This window comes from Corvus brachyrhynchos, unplaced genomic scaffold (assembly GCF_000691975.1).
Source record: "Corvus brachyrhynchos isolate BGI_N302 unplaced genomic scaffold, ASM69197v1 scaffold105, whole genome shotgun sequence".
In the NCBI taxonomy this organism is placed as follows: domain Eukaryota; kingdom Metazoa; phylum Chordata; class Aves; order Passeriformes; family Corvidae; genus Corvus; species Corvus brachyrhynchos.
Genome location: NW_008238452.1, coordinates 4027870 through 4047396, shown reverse-complemented (window position 1 = coordinate 4047396; position 19527 = coordinate 4027870). Strand labels below are relative to the sequence as shown.

At 40.7% G+C, this 19527-nt stretch overlaps 1 protein-coding gene across 3 annotated transcripts in view; it reads right to left on the bottom strand.

Moving 5' to 3' along the window:
• TNIP3 (TNFAIP3 interacting protein 3) overlaps positions 1 to 19292 on the bottom strand; it is a 58015-nt gene extending 38723 nt beyond the window's left edge. The window contains exons 1-3 of one of the 3 annotated variants that reach the window (XM_017736927.1): positions 19183 to 19292; positions 18305 to 18434; positions 12122 to 12264 (exon numbers count right to left, since the gene is read on the bottom strand). Coding sequence is in view for 1 of the 3 variants with exons in the window: in XM_017736926.1 (XP_017592415.1) it covers positions 3246 to 3248 (3 nt within the window). In the remaining 2 variants the exon portion in view is untranslated. Of the gene's footprint in view, positions 1 to 3245; positions 3429 to 12121; positions 12265 to 18304; positions 18435 to 19182 lie in introns of those variants that run through there. The other 2 variants (XM_017736928.1, XM_017736926.1) reach the window with 2 other exon arrangements.
• Between the last annotated feature and the right edge of the window lie 235 nt (positions 19293 to 19527).

Here is a 19527-nt window from a genome sequence, read left to right as displayed (position 1 = left end):
GCGTGGCTGGCGTGTAGGAGGAGTGGGACGGAGAAATGCATTATTACAGTAAATGTGATCAAAATGGAAGAACAACCGGAGAAAGAAAAGAGCATTTGATGAAAGAGAGCCTAAGTGACACTCACTGAAACCAATATAAAACAGGAATAAAGCCTTCAAGACTTTTTTGGCCTGAAGAAATCAAACATAGAACATTTCGGGCCTCCCCCTACCTACGTATTCTCAGGTTTGGTTCTCAGAGTAGCACTTGAACCAGGCATTGCACTGCATGTCTGTCTGCCCTTTGCTGAAAATGCAGCTTCAGACACAAAAATGCTGCCTAGAAAAAGCCACAAACACAGCAAGATCTGCCAGTTATCTCCTCTCCCTGTTACTTCCTGATAAAATGCTGAAACTTCAATTTAAGACAGTTTTTAACCAAAATTTTAAATCTGAAGCTTGATTTTACCCAAAAATAAAAAGTAGATAGTTTCCTCAGTTCTGCCTTGCCTACTTTGGTTTGGACAAAATGAAACTGGTACCTGCCCTGTGTGATGCAGGAAGATTTAATGCTGAATACTTTAAACTGGTCTCAATATTAAGTACAATTCTCCTTGATTAAGGTAACAGCAGATTTTGGGCAGCAATCCCCTCCAAAGAACTTAACTCCCAGATGCCCTCCCATGGAGCTGTGATATCCACAACTTGATAAACAGTCTGGTCTATGAGTGCTGGTCCCCCACACTGGGTGTGTCAAAATGCTCCTCTTGACACACACAAATTAGTGTCAGTGGTGAGTGCAAAACACTGCTTTAAACTACAGGGCTTTATTCAAAATCAATACAACACATTTTTCTTGAATTGAAACTTAGACAAAAGCAATTTACAGACATGTTTGTCCCTTCGCCAATCAGCAAATTTCTAAACATCTTTGAAGATCTCGAGAACATCTGAAAGTGAGGAAATGATTCCCCAATGAGTATAAATCCCTTCTTCAGGTAGAAATCAGTGGCACAAACGTCACCAAAAAGCCACCACAGTCGTACTCAGGCTTGCACACATTTTACATTTGGGCTTACCATGTCAGCCACTCCACACAGGCACCTGCATGAGTGAGTTTAAAGCACAGAAACTCTTTTGAAAGGCCACAAAACACGAGCTCAGTGCCAAAAATATCACGACCACACTTCCAACATGCAAAAGAGTCACATAAGAAGTGACCAGAGGAAGTTGCAAATATCATCTCACCAAGCCATCAAAGTCACATACAGCCTATGTCAAAACACCCTCAGTACCTCTCTTGTTAAAAATGAGACCCCTCATTTCAAACACAATTAGAAGAAATCTGTTCTTCATGGGCAAATGTTCAGTTCAGCTAAAGACAATTAGTGTACACAGGTCTGGGTGCAACGTTTGTAATACTTTGAGCCCACTTATTGTACACAATCTCTGTGGAAGCAAATTGTTAACAGAATACAAATTAATTTTTTTAGAAGTATAAAATACGTTGATAAAATAAAGCTCTCAACAATTAATATCTTTTCAATGTTATTTTCTCATTATCTCTGTCCAGCTTTAACTAGCTCAACAAATTATTTGGAGGTGGGCAAGATGGGAAGGAAGTACTCAGTTATTTGTTAAATGTCAATTGTAAATTATCCAGTAAAAAAAAAGGTTCTTTATTATTATTCACTGCCAAAGCATGGATAGGAAGCTTTCCAAAAGATAAAATACAGAAGTGAAAAGGAAAAATGCTGCAGGATAAAAGCAAGATTAATAACTATGATATTCATTGATAGTGCCCAAAATGGGTTGCTTTTGCTGAACCATTTTTAATGGAGATGTCACTGCAGTGAAACTGTGATGTTGTGACAGGAAAGGACAAAACTTTCTTGTACAATCCAAACCAAGAGATAAAAGTTAAGATATATCAAATCCATGACTCTGGAACTAAGTCTCTGCAGTATAAGGAGGTAGAATATAAGAAAGTAACAGAAAGGAGATTGCTCCAAGTACAGGGGCCACGTGGCCGTGAAAAAAGGCACATGCAGACCTAGCTGCAAAAAGCTGTGCGCCTAAAGAAGGGAAATTTAACAGCAAGAAGACAAGAAGGCTTGATTTAGAAGAGGAATGCAGCTCTGTTCTATGCCAGATTCGTTCCCTCCGAACATGCCTCAAAATCCCACAACAACAACAACAACAACAACAAAAAACAAAAAAAAACAAAAAAACAAAAAAAAAAAAAAAAGGAGAAAGAAGAGCCCATAGAAAGGTAGGAACTATCCAACCAGCCAGTTGCAAAAAAATCACTGACATTGCTTGGCTGGCAGGAACACCAATCCCAAACAACTCAGAAGCATATGCTGCTTTCCACACATTCCAGCACTCCCACACTTCTGGAAAAATGGTACCGCTGCTGCCAGAAATTCAGACTGCGCCAGCAGCATATCACAGTGTCCTGAGGCTCTAGAAGCAAGCCAAGGGAAAATGAGAACTTTTGCTTCATTTTAGGAGGGAGGTAGAGCAGTCTAGAGCTCCTACAGCTGCCCCAACACAAACAGGAATATGCCCTCTGGCAGCAAACAACATCGGCCCTGGAAAAAGGAGGTTGTAATACCGCAGCTTCAAGTATTCCTTACTCAAGGGTAGAATGAATCAAAACTTCTTCTGAGGTGCAGCTTTAATGCCAATTTACAGCCAGAAGGCAAGCAAAAGATCCCCTACCCCATTCTCAAGTGCTGTGTGGACTACAGAAAATAATTTGTAGCAGATGTCCTAATGACAGAACTATCTAAGGGAATCCTGTGCCTGCTCCAGGCAGTCAGTTGCCCAGGGAACAACCCAAACTCCACAAAACAGATGAGACTTCCAAAGTTCTCAGCAGAAAGCTTATCCAAACAGAGGGATTTTGGTCAAATCCAGTACAGGTGCACTGAATCTTTGCATCACTAGATTTACCCCAAAATAACTGTTTAATTTAGTTAGTGCTCTATATGGCAATAATCCTTTACTATTGCTGTACTCTTCACTGTCCAACTTTATGCCAGGAAAGCAAATAAAAAGAACATTCCTACAGTTGTTCTATACAGACAGTATGAAGAAATTAAAAAGCCATTTAGGAAAAAAAGAAAAAACCTTTAAAATACCAGGTTTTGGATTTGAGGTCTTTTTGGTAGATGAGAAGGGAAAACAGGTACATGACTTCACTCTGAGGCTAGGAAGAGACCCACTAGTACAAATTTCCAATGAATGCAGATGTTACTCACCATATTTAGGGAAGGTGTCCGTCTCTGTACTGCCAGGTTAGGACATCCCAGCCTCAAATAAAGGCTCTCTGAATCAAATGAGAACTAAGTGGTTTGGAGGCAAAAGTGTATCTGTGTATATATATCTCAAGGTTTAACCTACACTCCAGGCTTAGGGAAACCCCTTTCTTACAGTCATGCTACCACTGAGAGCACATTCATCTCTCTCAAACAAACACAGCCCACACAGAACTACTTGAAAGCACTGCTTATAAGAGACCACAGAGGATTCCCTCTCATTCTTCAGATTAGCATGGAACAGTGACACAACGCTTTGCCCACGCACCAGCAAGAGCTGCTCTGTGGGAAAAGTGGTGGTCTAGCATGGTGGAAAAGCTGCATCAACTCAAATTGAACAGAACACAAATATCAATCTAGAAGCAGAATAATTTACTGTAAGGGGCAAATAGGCCAGGGAGCCATTTCTAGGAATGCATTTTAATTAGAAGTTATTCTAAGGTTTCCCTTACAGAATCAGTGCTCGGTTTGACCAGTTACAGTCCCCTCATCAGCAGTGACATTCAGCTCTGCACCGACCAGAGAAACCACCCTATTATATCTGATTTTCATTCTGAGGAACAGAGTACATAGAGGTGAAGGCTGCAGAAATGTCTCCCCTTCACCAGACAAGAAGTGATGCAGCATTTTCAAGAATCTACTATTCATTTCAGGCTATAGCCCACTGCACACAGGGGTTGATTGATCAAGTTTCACAGATGATAAAAATTAACATTATCATGCTGTCACCTAAAAGTGAAAGATTCACGATAGGTAAGCTCAGAAAAACACTCATCTCTAAGTCTGATGGTTGTATCGGTTTCGGTTTTGATGACAACAAAACCTGTGCAGCTCTGCACCAAGGACTAAAAACCCTGCTGAGATTTTTAGGAGATTGCTGTTGTAACACTCATGATCTAACTGCCCTGAGAGCATTCCCATGCTCCTAGCAGAAATATGTCAGCTGCTCAGGAGAGCAGGATGGATCATTTTTTGTCAAAGCATTTACACTCAGCTTCTCACATGCACACAGACAGCAGTCATTTGCAAATTCATGTTCAATTCACTGCAGGTTTGTTCAAACAAAACTATTCTGGAGACATTTGCAATTACAACAGAGGAAACAATAGGTCAGAATCAGGATGTGGGAAACCAAGGTCCAATTCTTTCCCCTGCCTTTCCCTGAAGGGAGTTTAACTGTGTTTGTACCTCCTGCATAAATGTTTTAACTGCTGGAGATGCAGGGTGATTTCTCCAGTCTTTTGCAATAACAGTGTTCCACTACAGATGAAGAATTTGCTGTCACTTTCTCAGACAAAATGTTAATGACTTCAGCTTGATGGTTTGCACATTTACCAACAAGAGTTCAGATTTACTGGCTGCCTGCTTAAAATAAATTAAAAAAAAAAGCAACAGCACCCCAACATCTTCCACTTCTCAGAACAGCGTCCTGTACAGTCAGCTCCACATCAGTCACTTTTTCTTACCCTGATCTCTTGCTTCATTCTATATAAGCATTTAGAAAAAGCTGAACAGCCTCAACAGGGGACATTTGAAAGCAACCCACCAGCAAGGGCCCAGTAGCAAAGTGCTGGAGCAGTGTCTTGGGAGGTGAGTGACACATACTCAAACCCAAGCAGCAAAAGAAATCAAAGCCAAGAGCATCCTCTGAGGGGAAATGCTTTTCCCACTGGATGACTGAGTAAGAAGGGAACAGCATTAAATATTACTCAGCAATGCATTCATGCAGAATACAGCAAATTTAGCCTTCTATGGTTTTGGCTTTCACTGCACTCAAACAGCTTTCAGCTTTGGACTGACCAACCTGCTTAATTGCAATGGGACTGGAAAGAGTTCAAGGCGTGGTTGGCATTTGGTCATCATGTGTCAGCTCAACAATGATGGGGCTTACTTAAAACTCTGCATGTGTGCTGCTCCTGGGTTTATTATCCATCACCTGTTCCACAGAACCACTGTGGTTTCTACCAGGGAGGCCAGGAATAGCCACCTTTCTCCTCATGCAGGACAAGGCAAAGCCAGGACTGTTAAGATTTTAAGATCAGGTGCCTTCCATGAGTTACGAGAAGTGACCAAAGACAACTGATTTTGGTAAGCATTCCCTGAATAAAAGGCAAAACACAAATATTTTAACTGGAGTCCTTCTGAGCCTGGACATTTCCTGTTCTGCTGGGCTACTCCAAGCACCAGCCATGCCCAAGGCAGGAACAGGCAGGGATGTGATGCTCTACCCGTGCAGAAGAGGTTAACAGGGCACAGCATCCTTCCTGCTTCCAGAGAAGAGGAGGTGAAAACGTGGGCCCTTCCTTTCCCTTCAGGGAGAGGGCTTCACAGCCCTCCTGACTCAAACAATTAGAGGGTTTTATTTTTTAACTCCTGTAAACACTGGTGATATGAAAGTATTGACATTTTCAGCACAGCACAGCAGGCACATCAAAGTGTTTTGTAGAAGCAGAGAAAAGCAGACAATGGAAAAATTGAAGGGGGAACCCTCTCTTTTAACCTCCAGTGGAAAATTGTGGGGGTACAGCAGAAATCACCTTTTTACCTGACTTTCCCACTGCCCCCATTCAGAAGAACAAAACCCCTTTGGCTACACCACACATAACTGAATAATAAAAATTTCATTGCTTCTTAGGCATAACCAAACCACTTATCTAGAAAAAGACCAGGTTGGATAGTTGCCATTCAAATTATTTTATTGTCCACTGAAGAACTGCTTGTTTAGGGGCTTTCCATGGGGGAAAAAGAAGGAAATGAGTTAGAGAAAATTTAATATAATGCAAAGACAACAGTTTAAAGTACAGATCCTTGGTGACTTGTAAAGGGCTTAATTGCCATGTAAGTATTATTCAGGAGAGAAAAGACCACTACAAAGAAGAGGACTGGGGGAGAAAAAAGGCAATTTCAAGAGTACTCAAAACACTTTGGGACTCCAGTATTCTGGAGAGGCAGCTTAAGACAGATTTGCTGTCCAGAAATGTTCTGAGATTTGGCTTGAAGTTGACACTTTGATACCACACTTGGGGCATTAGGAGTTCGTTCTGCTGAAACAAGGCAGCCTGCTGTTCTCCACACAAGTCTTACTCCCTGGCTGTCTGCAGCTGTCCTCCTCTCTCTCTGGTGCACGAACAAGAACTGCTCCCACGCACTCAGGGTTTTCTCAAGCTAAAATACTCTCTTCTGCTTCACTCACAAGTAGGTTGGCTGCTCTTTTTTAGTTCTATATGCTTAAACAGGTTCACATGCCCCAGATCAAGAAGCAGCAGTGAGACAGCCAGTCCCAGTTGTCAGGTTTTTGAGGTGAACTAAACACTTAAAGGTGAGGTTACCTCTTATCCACACTTCATACACTATTAAAATATATTTTTGTGCTCACAGAAGTGACTTTCTGAGGGAGGTAGATGCTGCTGCCCAGCTCTACCCTAAATTTTAGTGAACTGCTTTGATTTTAGTTTGGACTAAAACAGCTTTTGCTTGAGATGTATTAAAAGTCAAGGCACTTCCCACCCATTTTGTTCCTGCTTGCTGTGTGGCTTTACTGCTTAGCCGTGAACGGAAGACCACCCACAACAAATTCTCCCTTCCTTATGGAAAAATTGGAAATGCCACAGCTCCTTTATGAGGTCTTAGATGGTGATTCTATGAATTCTTTACTTTTACTCAAATATATTATGCTATTTCACTGGATTTTCCTGAAGATGTTCATGAATTTGATAGAATATCAAGTGTGAAAACAGGCTTTACATCAGGCCAGCAGCAGGCTCCAGCAGAACATCCCTTCCATCACATTTGTCAATCCCACAAACTTTAAGCATGCAGCTTAGTGTCAGGGAGGTTTGACTACACATCTTTTTTTCTTGGGAATAAGGCCACCTTGTTCTCCAGCTGGTTGCCCACCCACTGGTCTCTACCACTACATTTTTTACTGAAATACTTCACTGTTTATATTCTAGTCCAAGATGGAATTAAACCTAATTTTAAGCAGTGTGTAAATCCACCAAGAAAGCATTTTCTCATTCTGCACCAACTTCAGAGAGGTTTCTTTCCTATCCATACACACTTTCACCTGCCTGCCAATTAACAAGAGAGAAAAGTCAACCCTGAAGCTATACTAAATTTACTACTGTCTAGGTCAACAAAATCTTAAAGCAACATTTAGTGGTTTGACAGAAAAGTGACCTTTTCCTCATAGAGACATGGTATTTTTGCAGGAAGCAAAGCATTTTCACCCAGATTCAGGGACTGCCAAAACCTGCAAGTTGCAGACACTTTCTTGCCTTTTGCTCTTTCTTGGCTGGGCTGCAAAAATAAAATCAGACACAGAGCTCAGAGGACTTAGAATTTTCTCAACAAGCTGATCTACCACAAAACTAAGTTTTCCTGGTCTCTGATTTTCATCTCAGCAGCAAGGAGTGCAGTGAGCTGTGTTCACCCAGAAGAGTGGATACCTCCACAGAAAGGGCTAAGGATAGAATAAGGTGATACACAACAGCTGCATGAGTCTGGGTTAAAAGTGAAAGGAAAAAGGAAGCAAAGTAAGAAAAGGAAGAAAAAGTAATTCTTATGTACCCAGTGAGAGGTGGTGTTTGCCATCAGTACAGGTGGCTGGATAGAGCAAGATGCCTCCACCTGGGTTTGCAGCTGACCAAGGACAAAGAGAAGCAAAGGTATTTCACAGGAGGTATCCTGGTTGTTGGTGGACAGGAGGAAAGGCACTTTGGAGGAGAGGAAGATGGTGAGAGGTGACACATCTACATTTCAGATGAGAACTGTTCTCTTCCCCAGCTTCTCTGGAGGATCTGATGACCTTTCCACAACCACCAGCATTCAGCACAACACTGAAGCAGAAGTTGTTTGCCCCACTTTCCCCATGCAGCACATGAATCTAATTTTCCCTTTTTGCGAAATCATGAGTAGTATCTGCTTACAACTCCGCAATATTGTTGTCCAAGTGTGTGGTAAAGCTAATAACCACACTAGAGAGAGCTCTCTGGCTGTCAGGAGCCAGATCCAAATATTCCTAAGGCAGCTCTCCATCACATAAGCATGCAGACACACACACACACAAATCTATAAATGCAAACACTCCTATATATCCCACAAGCAAACTGCCTTAGAGCTGTTTCCTGTTACCAAAAGAAAGGACTATAAAAATGAAGGAACCCCCTGATCTTAGGCTGCTCTTTCCACCTCACATGACCTTAATTTTATGGAAACTGTACCCTTGTGTTATTTAGATTTTACTCATAAAACATAGACAGAGGCAGTATATAGGCATTGGGGAACAATCAAGAAAAATGTAAAACTTCTTTGAACAGTAAAGAAAAAAGTTGCTAAAATGATTAATTTTTATAAATTATGTAAGGAAAAGCCATTTGCTGTAGTGGAAATAAGGTATTTTTTTATTTTCTATTTTCTTTTAAAAAGAAAAAGAAGGAAAAAAACAAAGTTCTTGGAGCACTAAAATGCTGTAGCAAACAAAGTTCTACTTCCCTTATGTACTTTCGCAGCAATTACAACCTAGAAAAAAACATTAAACACTGAGGATTATTTTATAAGGTAGGGATATTTATCCACCTACTAATCATGACCTTACTCTAAGCTTCTGCAGTTCTTTGTGCATCCTACTTTGAAGGAAGCCTTAAACCACAGCAGAGTGCCAGCGAGTCTGATAAATTACTATTTGTAAGTCTTCTAAATGTTTGCAAGCACTCAAGTTTAGTTCAACCCAAACTCCTAAAAAGTATATTCAGCCTTTGCAAAGGGAATATGGACAATGAAAAGCAATTGAATACATATGAGAGGATTATTTGGATGAGACTTTACCTCAGGAGAAAAATAGTAATGGTCACAGAAATAAAATTGTATTCAATATTAGCAGTTCACAGCTAATCAAAGTGCCATGGTAATTGTCTAGGTAGAGATCTCATTACATAAATGCTGTGGTATTTTCAAAGTTTCTACAGGATGCACGGACTCTTTTTCCCTTTTCAGAAGTAACAAAGGCAGTCATGTCCAAATTTTCCAAACCAGCCAGACTCCATGCTGTGTACCTAAACACCGTATGGAACTATCAAGAGAGCACTCAGCCAGTCAGCTCCCAGCAGCCATATTTAATCCAGGCTTAAATCCAAGACAGAGCACAGATATGGATGAACCTGGGTGCCAGCATTTGCAGGGCAGCCCAGCTCCTTTGGTCCTGTTACCAGAGAGGATTGCAGCTAAGCAAACCAGGCATTTTAGGGCATTGCTATGGGATTTTGAGTCTTCAGTATCAAATACCTTTGAAGAGATGCAAACGCAAAAGCATTTTGGGAGTTGAGGGATGGAGCTGTGTCCTCCCTTTCAGCACAGGCACTCCTGTCAGGAAGTTAGGAACTGACTGTCTCCCGGTCTGGTTCAGAGCAAGGCCCGTTCCAAGCATTCTTCCTAAGGAAATCCCCCCACCTTCAGCAGAGTGGTTTTTTAACTGCTCTCTTTCTTGCAGCATTAGTCAAAGGCTATGGGAAATTGTACATCTTTGTGGCTTTTATTAACTTATTTCCTTTCCAGCAATATGATGTAAAACCAGTAGTGAGACTGAGTGGTGCTATCAGCAGCCTCATGGTCCTTTTCAATGCGCAATAACCACCATATCTCCATAGATAACCACAGCCTTAGAGACCTTAATATTGAACACATTGATACAAAATGCCTTTAAATGGTTCCTCTTGTGCTTTGAGGAGTTGTTTTACTGTAGCCTGTAGAAGTTCTCAGGTGAACTCTGAAAATAAGGAAGGAAATCCAGAGCTGAAAGAAGGTGCAAAGTAAGTGTTCAGAGGATAGACCTGGATTGCCTGCAGACCTCTGTAGGCATGAGAAGACAGGACCGTGGCCTACTTCAAATGGCAACCCCCATCTCCTGTACGCACACACAGCGATTTGGGAATGGGTCAAAACTCCAGCATGACAGAGTTGCAGCAGTTACTTCAGATGAAAGAAAGTGATAGACGATGGTTTCAGAATATTGCAGCTTAAAGCACCAGGGCTAAACCAACAGTAATATAGATATGAGGACAGTCAGATTTATAATGAAAGAAGAAAATTGTAAGCCGTGTTCCACGCCTATAAGAACCATTCTTAAAGCAATTCAATTCTGAATCCGTAATGAACACACACAGACACACACAAAAAAGCTCAAACCAAACGACGCTCTTGCTGAACTGATCTTAGTATCTAGTGCTAGAAACACACAAACTACTACGGTTTGGGGTGGTTTTTTTGGTTCTTCATGCAGAGTTGCAGAGATACAGAATTGCTTTTTAGCTAGAGACTGGTTTTGATCTCCTAGACTTCTAAGGTGCTTACTTGTTACCGGAATTGCCATGAGTCCCCCAGTAAACAAACTAGCAGCAACACTGCTTGCTTACCCTACAACTCCCCCAGACCTTCCTCTGCTTTCAACTGCAACCTACGCAATGGAACAGGATTCTATTTTAGCAATAATACAATTTCATAGTTGGAATCCCCTTCAGTTTGAGGCAAACAGCAGCAGTGACTCATCACAAGGCATTTTAAAAAAAGGGGATTTCCTACTGAAGTAAAGCACCAATGAGCATCACAGAAGGCAAAAATCAGGGAAGATCACAGGAAAGAGGGACACCAAGGATTCCTCAGGGAGGTGATACAACTACAGAAAAAAAATAATGGCTTTTATTTCAGCTGGAGGCTCATGATCCAAACTGGATTTGTTATTCTGAAACTGAAACCAGACACACACCAGAGTGTGAGGCTTCACTCTGAAACCCAGCTGAGCCAACACACAGCTGCTTTCAGCAGCCAGCAGCGATTTTGGAGTTTTTGATTAATTCTGGATTCTGGCAGGGGCAGAACTATCATACACATCATCTACAATATGGTACCTAGAACACAGAACTAGGCTTGGTTTAACTGCTGAACAAGGCAGTAGAGGGAAATGTTACCAGGCAGCAGCCATTCCCCAATACCTGGGCTCCTTCCATGAGTCAGAGCCAAGCGTCTGCTGCTTTCAGTAAGTATGAAGGTCACCTTTCAAGTTACTGTTTCTAGTAAAAATAAACTCCCCTGCACAGTAAAGGCAGGAGAGTGGTTGCAAACTACGTGGGTTGTTTCATACGTAGGCTGTTCATAGGAAGGGGCCACCTCCTGCCTTGAATACAGATGCCAGCAATTAGGATTTTTAGTAACTAGGTGTTTGCCCAGTGGGTGAGGCTCTCAGAGCCTCTGGCTGGCACAGTGGCATCACGTTTTTAGGGAAAGATCAGCAGGCAGAGCCTGAACCCGGGGTTGTTCTGCCACTGAACCACAGTGCTACTTCACCAAGTCACAACTTCTGTCTACTTCAGTCCAGGAGAGAATGAAAACTGCACAGCTTCATGGCCCTCCTGCAGTCAGCCTCCCAACAAGAGGCATCGCTGCTGACTGAGCTGCTTTAGGTATCATCTCTGCATGGAGTTTGGCTACAGAAGTTCTACTTCTTCACTACAGAGAGATGGGAACAGGAACCAACACCAGCAGGTCAATCTGTCTTCTTCCTCTGCCCTCTACCTGTGCTCTAACATGAAAACAAAACACCACAGAACTGAGCAACAATTCAAGTATCTCACTTTCAAATGCCAGGCATGAAAAGCAAGAAGTAAGCAGGCAGTGTCAATATATATGAATTAAAAGGAAAGCAATGTAAGGGGTATAAAACAGCTTCATTTCTCCACAGGAGCTGCAGAAGAAGACCGGGCCAACACTCTCCCCAGTTTGTTTGTACATTATTAATAACTGTATAAATTAGAGGAGATCAAACTCACCCCTTTGCAAAACTGTCATTCTTTCACAGCAGAGTTTTGGGGAAGGTGTTTGAATAGAACAGGTCCTCTGGACAGACTTAGAGATTCAGGTGTTAGAGACCTCTTTTTACTTTTCTCAGGCTCAGCTGGCCCAGTGCTTGCATCTAGGGTAAAGACACAGAAACAAAGAACACTGTCAATGGAATCAAGAACATCAAAGGACTGCTCACACAGCTCCACAGAAGCCTGCAATGGCTAAGGGAGGGGCAGAAAGCCAGAGGCACAAGGCATTCAAGGGAAGGAAAGGCTGAGTGTTTAGACAAAGGAAAAAAATGATCAGTACAGCTGGGCTGTGCTGGAAGACAACCCACAGCATTTTCCTGGAAGTCTCCAATTCCTCCTTCTCAGTCAGTAAAGGATCAAGCTAAATTTCCATTCATTATATTTAAGCACAGGCAGAAGAAATATTCTTCTAAGCAAGTAAGAAACAGTAAATCTTTGTCAAATCTCTTTTCAGTCCTCTTTCCGAAATTCTCTTCATGTAGCAATTTATCTTGCTACATCTCCGTCACGATAATCTCCACACCCATAGGCCCAGCAGTAAAACTGATTCAAATTTTTCTAAAAAAACCTGGTCTGTCTCAAAAAAACCTGCTCTGGTCCCCCAGGGGTAGCTGGGATTCATCTTCTGACAAGAAGGGCAAGGCTGAAATGCCAGATGAGTGAAGCTTGCAACCAGCATAGAACTTTAAGGACATAAAAGAGATCCATTTTTTATGCAGTCTACAGGGGCTTTCGGTTACCCCCAGACTTGGCCATTTCCACAAAATGAGAGCAAGCAACAAGAAACAAATCTTCCAATACATCTAGTCAAAATAGTTATCCAGTATCACTAAATAGGAAAAAAGGTCCCCCCAATTAGGTAAAAATCGCCAGAAGGTTCCATAAACGAATTATTGGATAGCGAAGTACTGATTAAAGTTCTCTAAATACTCGGTTTTGAACAGATTTTTTTCAATTGTTTGGGATACTTTTCCCAGCCAGTTTTTCCTCAGCACATCAAACCTTTAGCAGGCAGGAGCTAGGTACTGAGTCCACCTAAATTACGCCAGCTGCAACTGATCCACAACATTCCCACTTCTGATTGTTTCACTCTGAAGTGAATCCGAATATGTTTATTTCTAAAAGTTAAATTTTATTTCTAGATAGCATTATCTGTATATACACAAAGGGTGAAGTGTTTAAGACCTCAGTGGACTAAGGCAGGACAATTTCAACATGAGAAAGTTTATCTCTACAGTTTATTTTTAATTACAGGTGAGTGCAGAGGTTTAAGTGTATCCCACGTGGAGTATTTGGGCAGCTTTTTGCACAACAAGCCTTGCAGTTTATTCCTTCCCCCAAAAAGTTGTAGGCGATTCTGTGAAACATCCCACAAGGTGTCACTAGAGATGCATCAGCCAAAATACTCGAACGCCCTTCCCTTTCCATGTTCCCCCTTCCTAGGAAACATGTTAGACAGCTTTGGAACAGGATGAGAAGGAGTTAATGCCCGAGCAGGAGAGTCCTGGTGCAGCGGGAGCCTTTCAGCTGTGCTCTGTAAGCAGCAAGGCAATGACTTGAACAGTAAATGAACTGTGTACACACAGATCAATGGGAAATGCAGACAACTTCAGCCATCAACTTTTAATGAACTACCTCAAAAAACTGACCATAATACAGAGAAACAAACAAGATCAATCATCAGCTCTGCCTCAGTTCCACGTTAATGCCAGAAATGATGTCTTGTCTCATTTTATTTTGATCATCATGCCCATTTTTCACTCCTAACCCTGAAAGCTACACAAATGTCTTGCAAAAACCTGCTATTAGATATAATGGTGTGCTTGTTCCTCATTTAGAGTTATCACTTAAAGCCCTTTCTATTGAACACTGCGTGAACACAGCATGAATTCAAAACTACTGTGTTGGATTAAGAGTATATTCCATATATCCTCCCTTCTACCACCCCCTGTATTTCCCTTCCTTGAAAAAAAAAAAAACCAAACCAGATCTCACTTGAGAGAAAGGTTGCTTAACATTTGAAAACCATCTTTGATACAGCTCTCATGCAGAAATTACACTCCAGTGTCTAATTTTTCAAAATCTCTAAATCAGTAGGATTTATTGCCTTAGAAGATGACATAATTACTCACAGGTGAACAGAGGCACATCACTGACACAGCACCCACCTGCTCCAAGATGACCCAAGTACACCAGGTGTGAGGACTTACTTTGCCTATCGCCTGGCACACAGCTGCAGCACAGCTTCCAGGAACAAAGTTCCAGGAGCATTTGGGATCTCCAAAATAGATGAGAAAAATCAGGAAGGAATAACATGGCTACTCTGTAAATTTACTTTGAGAGGAAAATACCACATGCTAAGAAAACAAACATTAATATGTTCCTTCAAAAGAAAAGAAAAAAAGCCAGTGTTTGCCTTGTTTTTTTACATGATTATCAAATATTTCCATTCAAAACAGCTGATTACTGTAAATTCAGAAAGTTCCTTTGCCTGTTCAGGTTACTTTGCAAACAAACCAACCACTTCTGTGGCTACATCCTTCTGTGCTCCTCCCCCCTCATCAGTAAAGTGGGTTTCTTCGACTTCAGACTTTATGAACACACATCAATCAATACCTTATTGAAAAACCATTATCATTTCATGGGCAAATTATAACAAAGACTTGCCACTTTTCCTCATGGTTTGTGTCACCTTGGATATCCAGGATTCTTATCCTCCATTTATACTCTGAACAAGTTCACGTAATAATTTCTTCATTTGCCCTAGTATTTGTGGAGCTTTAACTTAAATCACTATGGCAAGGCTTGTATTTTACAGCTGATCTTTACAGGCTGCTAAATTTGTTTCCCTGCACAAGGGTATTTTTTGCTTTTTTTAAACTTTACCAGCAAAGTTCTTCCACTCCCTTTGAGAATTTAGAGGCTTTTTTGTGTGTGCATAAAATGTTTAAATGAGTATCTGTGAAGACTGTAAAAAAACCATCACTTTTTGAAACCCTTTATATTTTTAAGTTCACCATTTAGGAACTGAGATTTCTTCTGATTGCTAATAAATAACACTTTATTCTCTCCCCTTTCCATTTCCCCTTTGGCTTTCCTCCACTATATCATCAGATTTGGGAAGGGGGATGCCTACAGCTACAGGATTTTTAGTACACTCTGGGGAGTCTGGAAAGTCTGAAGTCTCTCAAAGAGCCTTGATCTCTATTACTTTTTTGCAGATCCATTCACTAATTTGTATTTCAAATGCTCAGCTTCAAAACCAAGAGAGACCTAAGAGTGGTAATTGTGTGTTCCAAAGCCAAAGGGATGACTTGTAGATGAAAATTCAAACATCTAAGATATGACTTTAAAAAAAACCCAAACAAAACGTTAAAAACAAGTTTGACTGGGTTGTTTATACCATTGGTCCTCAGTCACTCATGAGCTCCAACTGTTTTTCAAAGCACTATTTCACAAAGGAAAAAAAACAATAATCCAACACCTCTTTCCACGTTTCCCTCTAATCCTACAGAAAGAAGAACTCTATCAAACCCTTACCAAATCCTACCATCAAATCCATGCTTCCAAACGCCCATAGGACAATTCCCCTAGGAGGGACTGGAAGAGCTCAGCTTTTCATGTGCAGCAACGATGCCATCTACAGCCCGAGCGGGGCCACAACAACCCCACCGAGCTGCTGGAGCCAAAGAGATTGCTTTCAGATAGATGTGGTTTTGCTACGTATCTGCTCATCCGAAATTCAAGTCTGCCTGAGGCCGAAACTTTAATATGATATTTCATATTGATATTTAGGAGGATATATTTTATACTTTACTCATGGAGACACTAAACATTTTCTAGCTGTTTATTCTCAGGTTGCATGATCTTTAAGATTCTTCAGCTATGGACTGAACTCACTAATAGCTAAATTGGGTGTTCAGTAGATGTATCTACTAAACCATGTGTTAGAGGCAAGAAGTAGAAGAACACTACATTTCTGTTGTCACACACACAAAAGACACTACACAGAGTGTATTTTACAGACTCCCAGAAGAAAGTTACTGGACCTTTTTATAATCCATAGTTTAGCTGTCATCTGTACAATAAAGACTGACATCTACGTATTTGATGCAAGAAAAATCAACTGTCCCAGTGCAGCTGGCACGTTACTGAGAAGCCTCACTTCCTAGGAATTAGAAATTTGTAAAGTCAAAGAAAAAAATCTTAAAATGGAAATATGTCAATAAGCAGCCTGAGAAATAAAATGTCAAGATATAAAGTCAATTCAGAAACAATATATACACATGCAAGCCTAATGTAACCAGTAGAGTGGGCAAGGTCTTTCCAAGGGTGCCTGAAATAAGGACTGGAAATGCAGGTCATAATCTGATAATCAGACTTGATAGAATACAAATTCTGAACCACAGGGCTGCTTCACTTTGTTCTCAAAATTCAGTGCCTGGTTATTCTAATCTGTATCAGAGAGATAAGGTCACAAAGAACTCAAGGAGTTACTTCAGGAAAAGCAATAGGGAAAAAAAAAGGACAGAGAGTAAGTGAAAAAGACTAAGTGAAACTGATGAGAAAAAGAAAAGGAGAAAGGCAAAAGTCACAAGTAAAAGCTCAACTTCCTACTAAACACGCAGACAGGAGCCCTGATACAAATTGAGAACTGTAATTCCACCTTTTCCCACACACTCCAGTTAGCAGCTTTCTCACCCTGCTCAGCAGAATCTGGGCACTAGGGACAAGGTAATTAAGAAGAAAATTTTTTAAAAACCCAAACATGTTGACCTCTTTCTTTTACAAGTAGAAATAGTATTTCAGAAATAAATTTTTTCCTAAAATAACTGAAATCTTTTTCTCCTCCAGTGTGATGGCTCTGTAAGTTGATGCACTTCTGCTTTATTAAGTCAGTCAAGAATTCATTTGTCAACATGGAAAATACAGTTCAACCCTGACTCATTTTTGCTTGAGCAAACTGTTGAAGCAGAAAATGAAACTAAAATATTGCACCTGTGATACCACAGGAAAACTATGTCTGATCCTGCAACAACTGTATGTCCATACATTTAAATATTTATCAAGGTGGCATAAATGCAAATAGCAAGGATGTCTATTTCAGATGGGGAAGTGAAATGGATTTACAGGTCAGATACAAGAGCACTGAAAAAAGCCTGAAAGCTTTCCCATGTATTTCCAGGATATAACAAGAGATTTATGGAGACCTTGCCTTAAATTTTACATCATTTAATTATGGCTTTGCTCAGGGGCATGGGGAAAGATGGTGTAAGACCATACAATTTAATAAAACATGGAAAAGATTAGAGACAAAGGAAAAAAGGACCATGTCCAAGGGAATAGGAAATTCACCTGATGAGAGGGAGTTCTGAGAAACCCTGGTGCAATTAATTTGGAAAAACTGAGTGATGGCACTGGAAAGAGCAAATAAAAACTAGAAGGCTATAAAGAGATTTCAAGCAGAAACTTTAAAAAAAAAAAAAAAAAAACAACAACAACCCAAAAACGTTTTCCTCTAGGAGAGAAGTGCTAAAGCAGAAAAGTTTTTCAATGTAAGCACATTATGTCATTTTAGGACAGATCCCTTTCAAAAACTGACTATATTACACAATATGTTTGGGGCAAAGGTTTTATGATCATTTCTCCAAAGAATAGGAAATAAGCAGAAGTTTCTGCTTTGTGAAAAAAATGGAAAATGGAAGGAAATAAGAGCTTTTCATAGAAAGCTTTGTATTACTTCACAGGAGGCTGATAAACAAAAAACATTTTTCAGGCAGCAAGACATCTTTTCAAGTCTTGGTTGGGATTTTAAGCACCCTACAGGGCACAGATGCAATTTCTATTAGTTTGTTTATATCTCTATTAAATTTCTTCTTTTATGAATGCATAAGGTACATGCAAATACCCTTAAACCTTCTCAAAAACAACCCTGGCTAGTAAGACAGCACTTTTGTAGCAAAACAAACCTTGTGTGAGCCTCACTTTGAAGACTGAGAGTCTGTATTTTTTGGAATGAAAGGAACCAGGTTTTACTGCTTCTGACTGACCATGTTTTGTTGTACTGATGTGGACAAAGAGCTGGGGGGAGATTAAACTCTCATAATAAAGCAGCATGTGACCCTTCATCTCAAATCTCACCAGAGCTTTTAAAATAACTTCATAATCCATCAGCTTCACTAGAGCTTCAATAGGGGAAGCTAATGATGGCTTGAATGTCCAGCAGTATTCCTGGAAGCCAGTTTTGAGGTGTCAAAGCAGGACTTTGAATCTAGACAGAAATAAAGAGATTGCTATGTCAATGTTTCTAAAGGAATACACATAATCTAACCTGTTGTCTTTAATGTACATTAAATTCGTATTTACTTGTTTCCTCCTCAGCCTGGCAAAGCTCTTGCTCCGTTCCACTGCTCCCACCTGGAGAGGCACCAGAACAGCAGCTGTTGCTCTTCCCAGCCTTTTGCCCTGCGCACTGAGATGCTGTTCTGCTCACAAAACTGCTCTCTGAATACAGTTCCTAAACCTTCCCAGCTTTTCTAACACTCACATCAACTCTAATCTATATAAAAACATACCTCACCACAATTATCCTCCTCTCCCATCTCTCCAAGTTAACAGCTCTACCAAACCCTTTCCTCTACTTATGCCTTTTTTTTTTTTCCTGGGCAGTAATAATCTAGTTCTCCTCTTCAATCCTCTTTGTGTATTTCTCTGATGTCTCAGGTGTCCCTTTCACTCTGCTGGATCACTGGTTTCAACAGCTTCTGCCATACTCAGACTGTCAGCAGCACGTACAACCACTGCACATTAGCTAATCCTGTAATCAGCACACAGACAGGGCTAACACACATCACCAGGCTGAGAATTTATGTACATATTTCCTTGATGCAGGCACACCACACATCTCTGCTGCTTTGGCAATCACTGGCAACTGGTTATTCCTTGGAACAGGCTGATATTGGATATTTTTTAATTGCTACTGTTACAGCTACTGAGAAGGTTCACTCCCATCTACTCACTGTTTTCCTTGTTAATACCCTCTGGTATCAGTTGGACAAGCTCACAAATCTGACACTTTTTCCTCATCCACTCAATTTCCAGAGTCTCTGTTCAGTTGAATGTATCCTTTCAGGCTCCTGTCTTCATCAGCCTGTCAGTTCCTGGCATCATCTCACTGCAACTTAAAGGCTTAGCCCCTTACAGCTGAGAACAAAAGAAGTTTCTCTTTAATTTTATCAAAGAAATTAGAAGTAATTCATAACTAAGATAATAAACTCGAAGAAACATTTTTCCTCAAAGAAGACAACAGCTTTGATAAACATTCTCAGTTTAGGGAAATGAGCATGGTTATTTTTTCTGTTCTC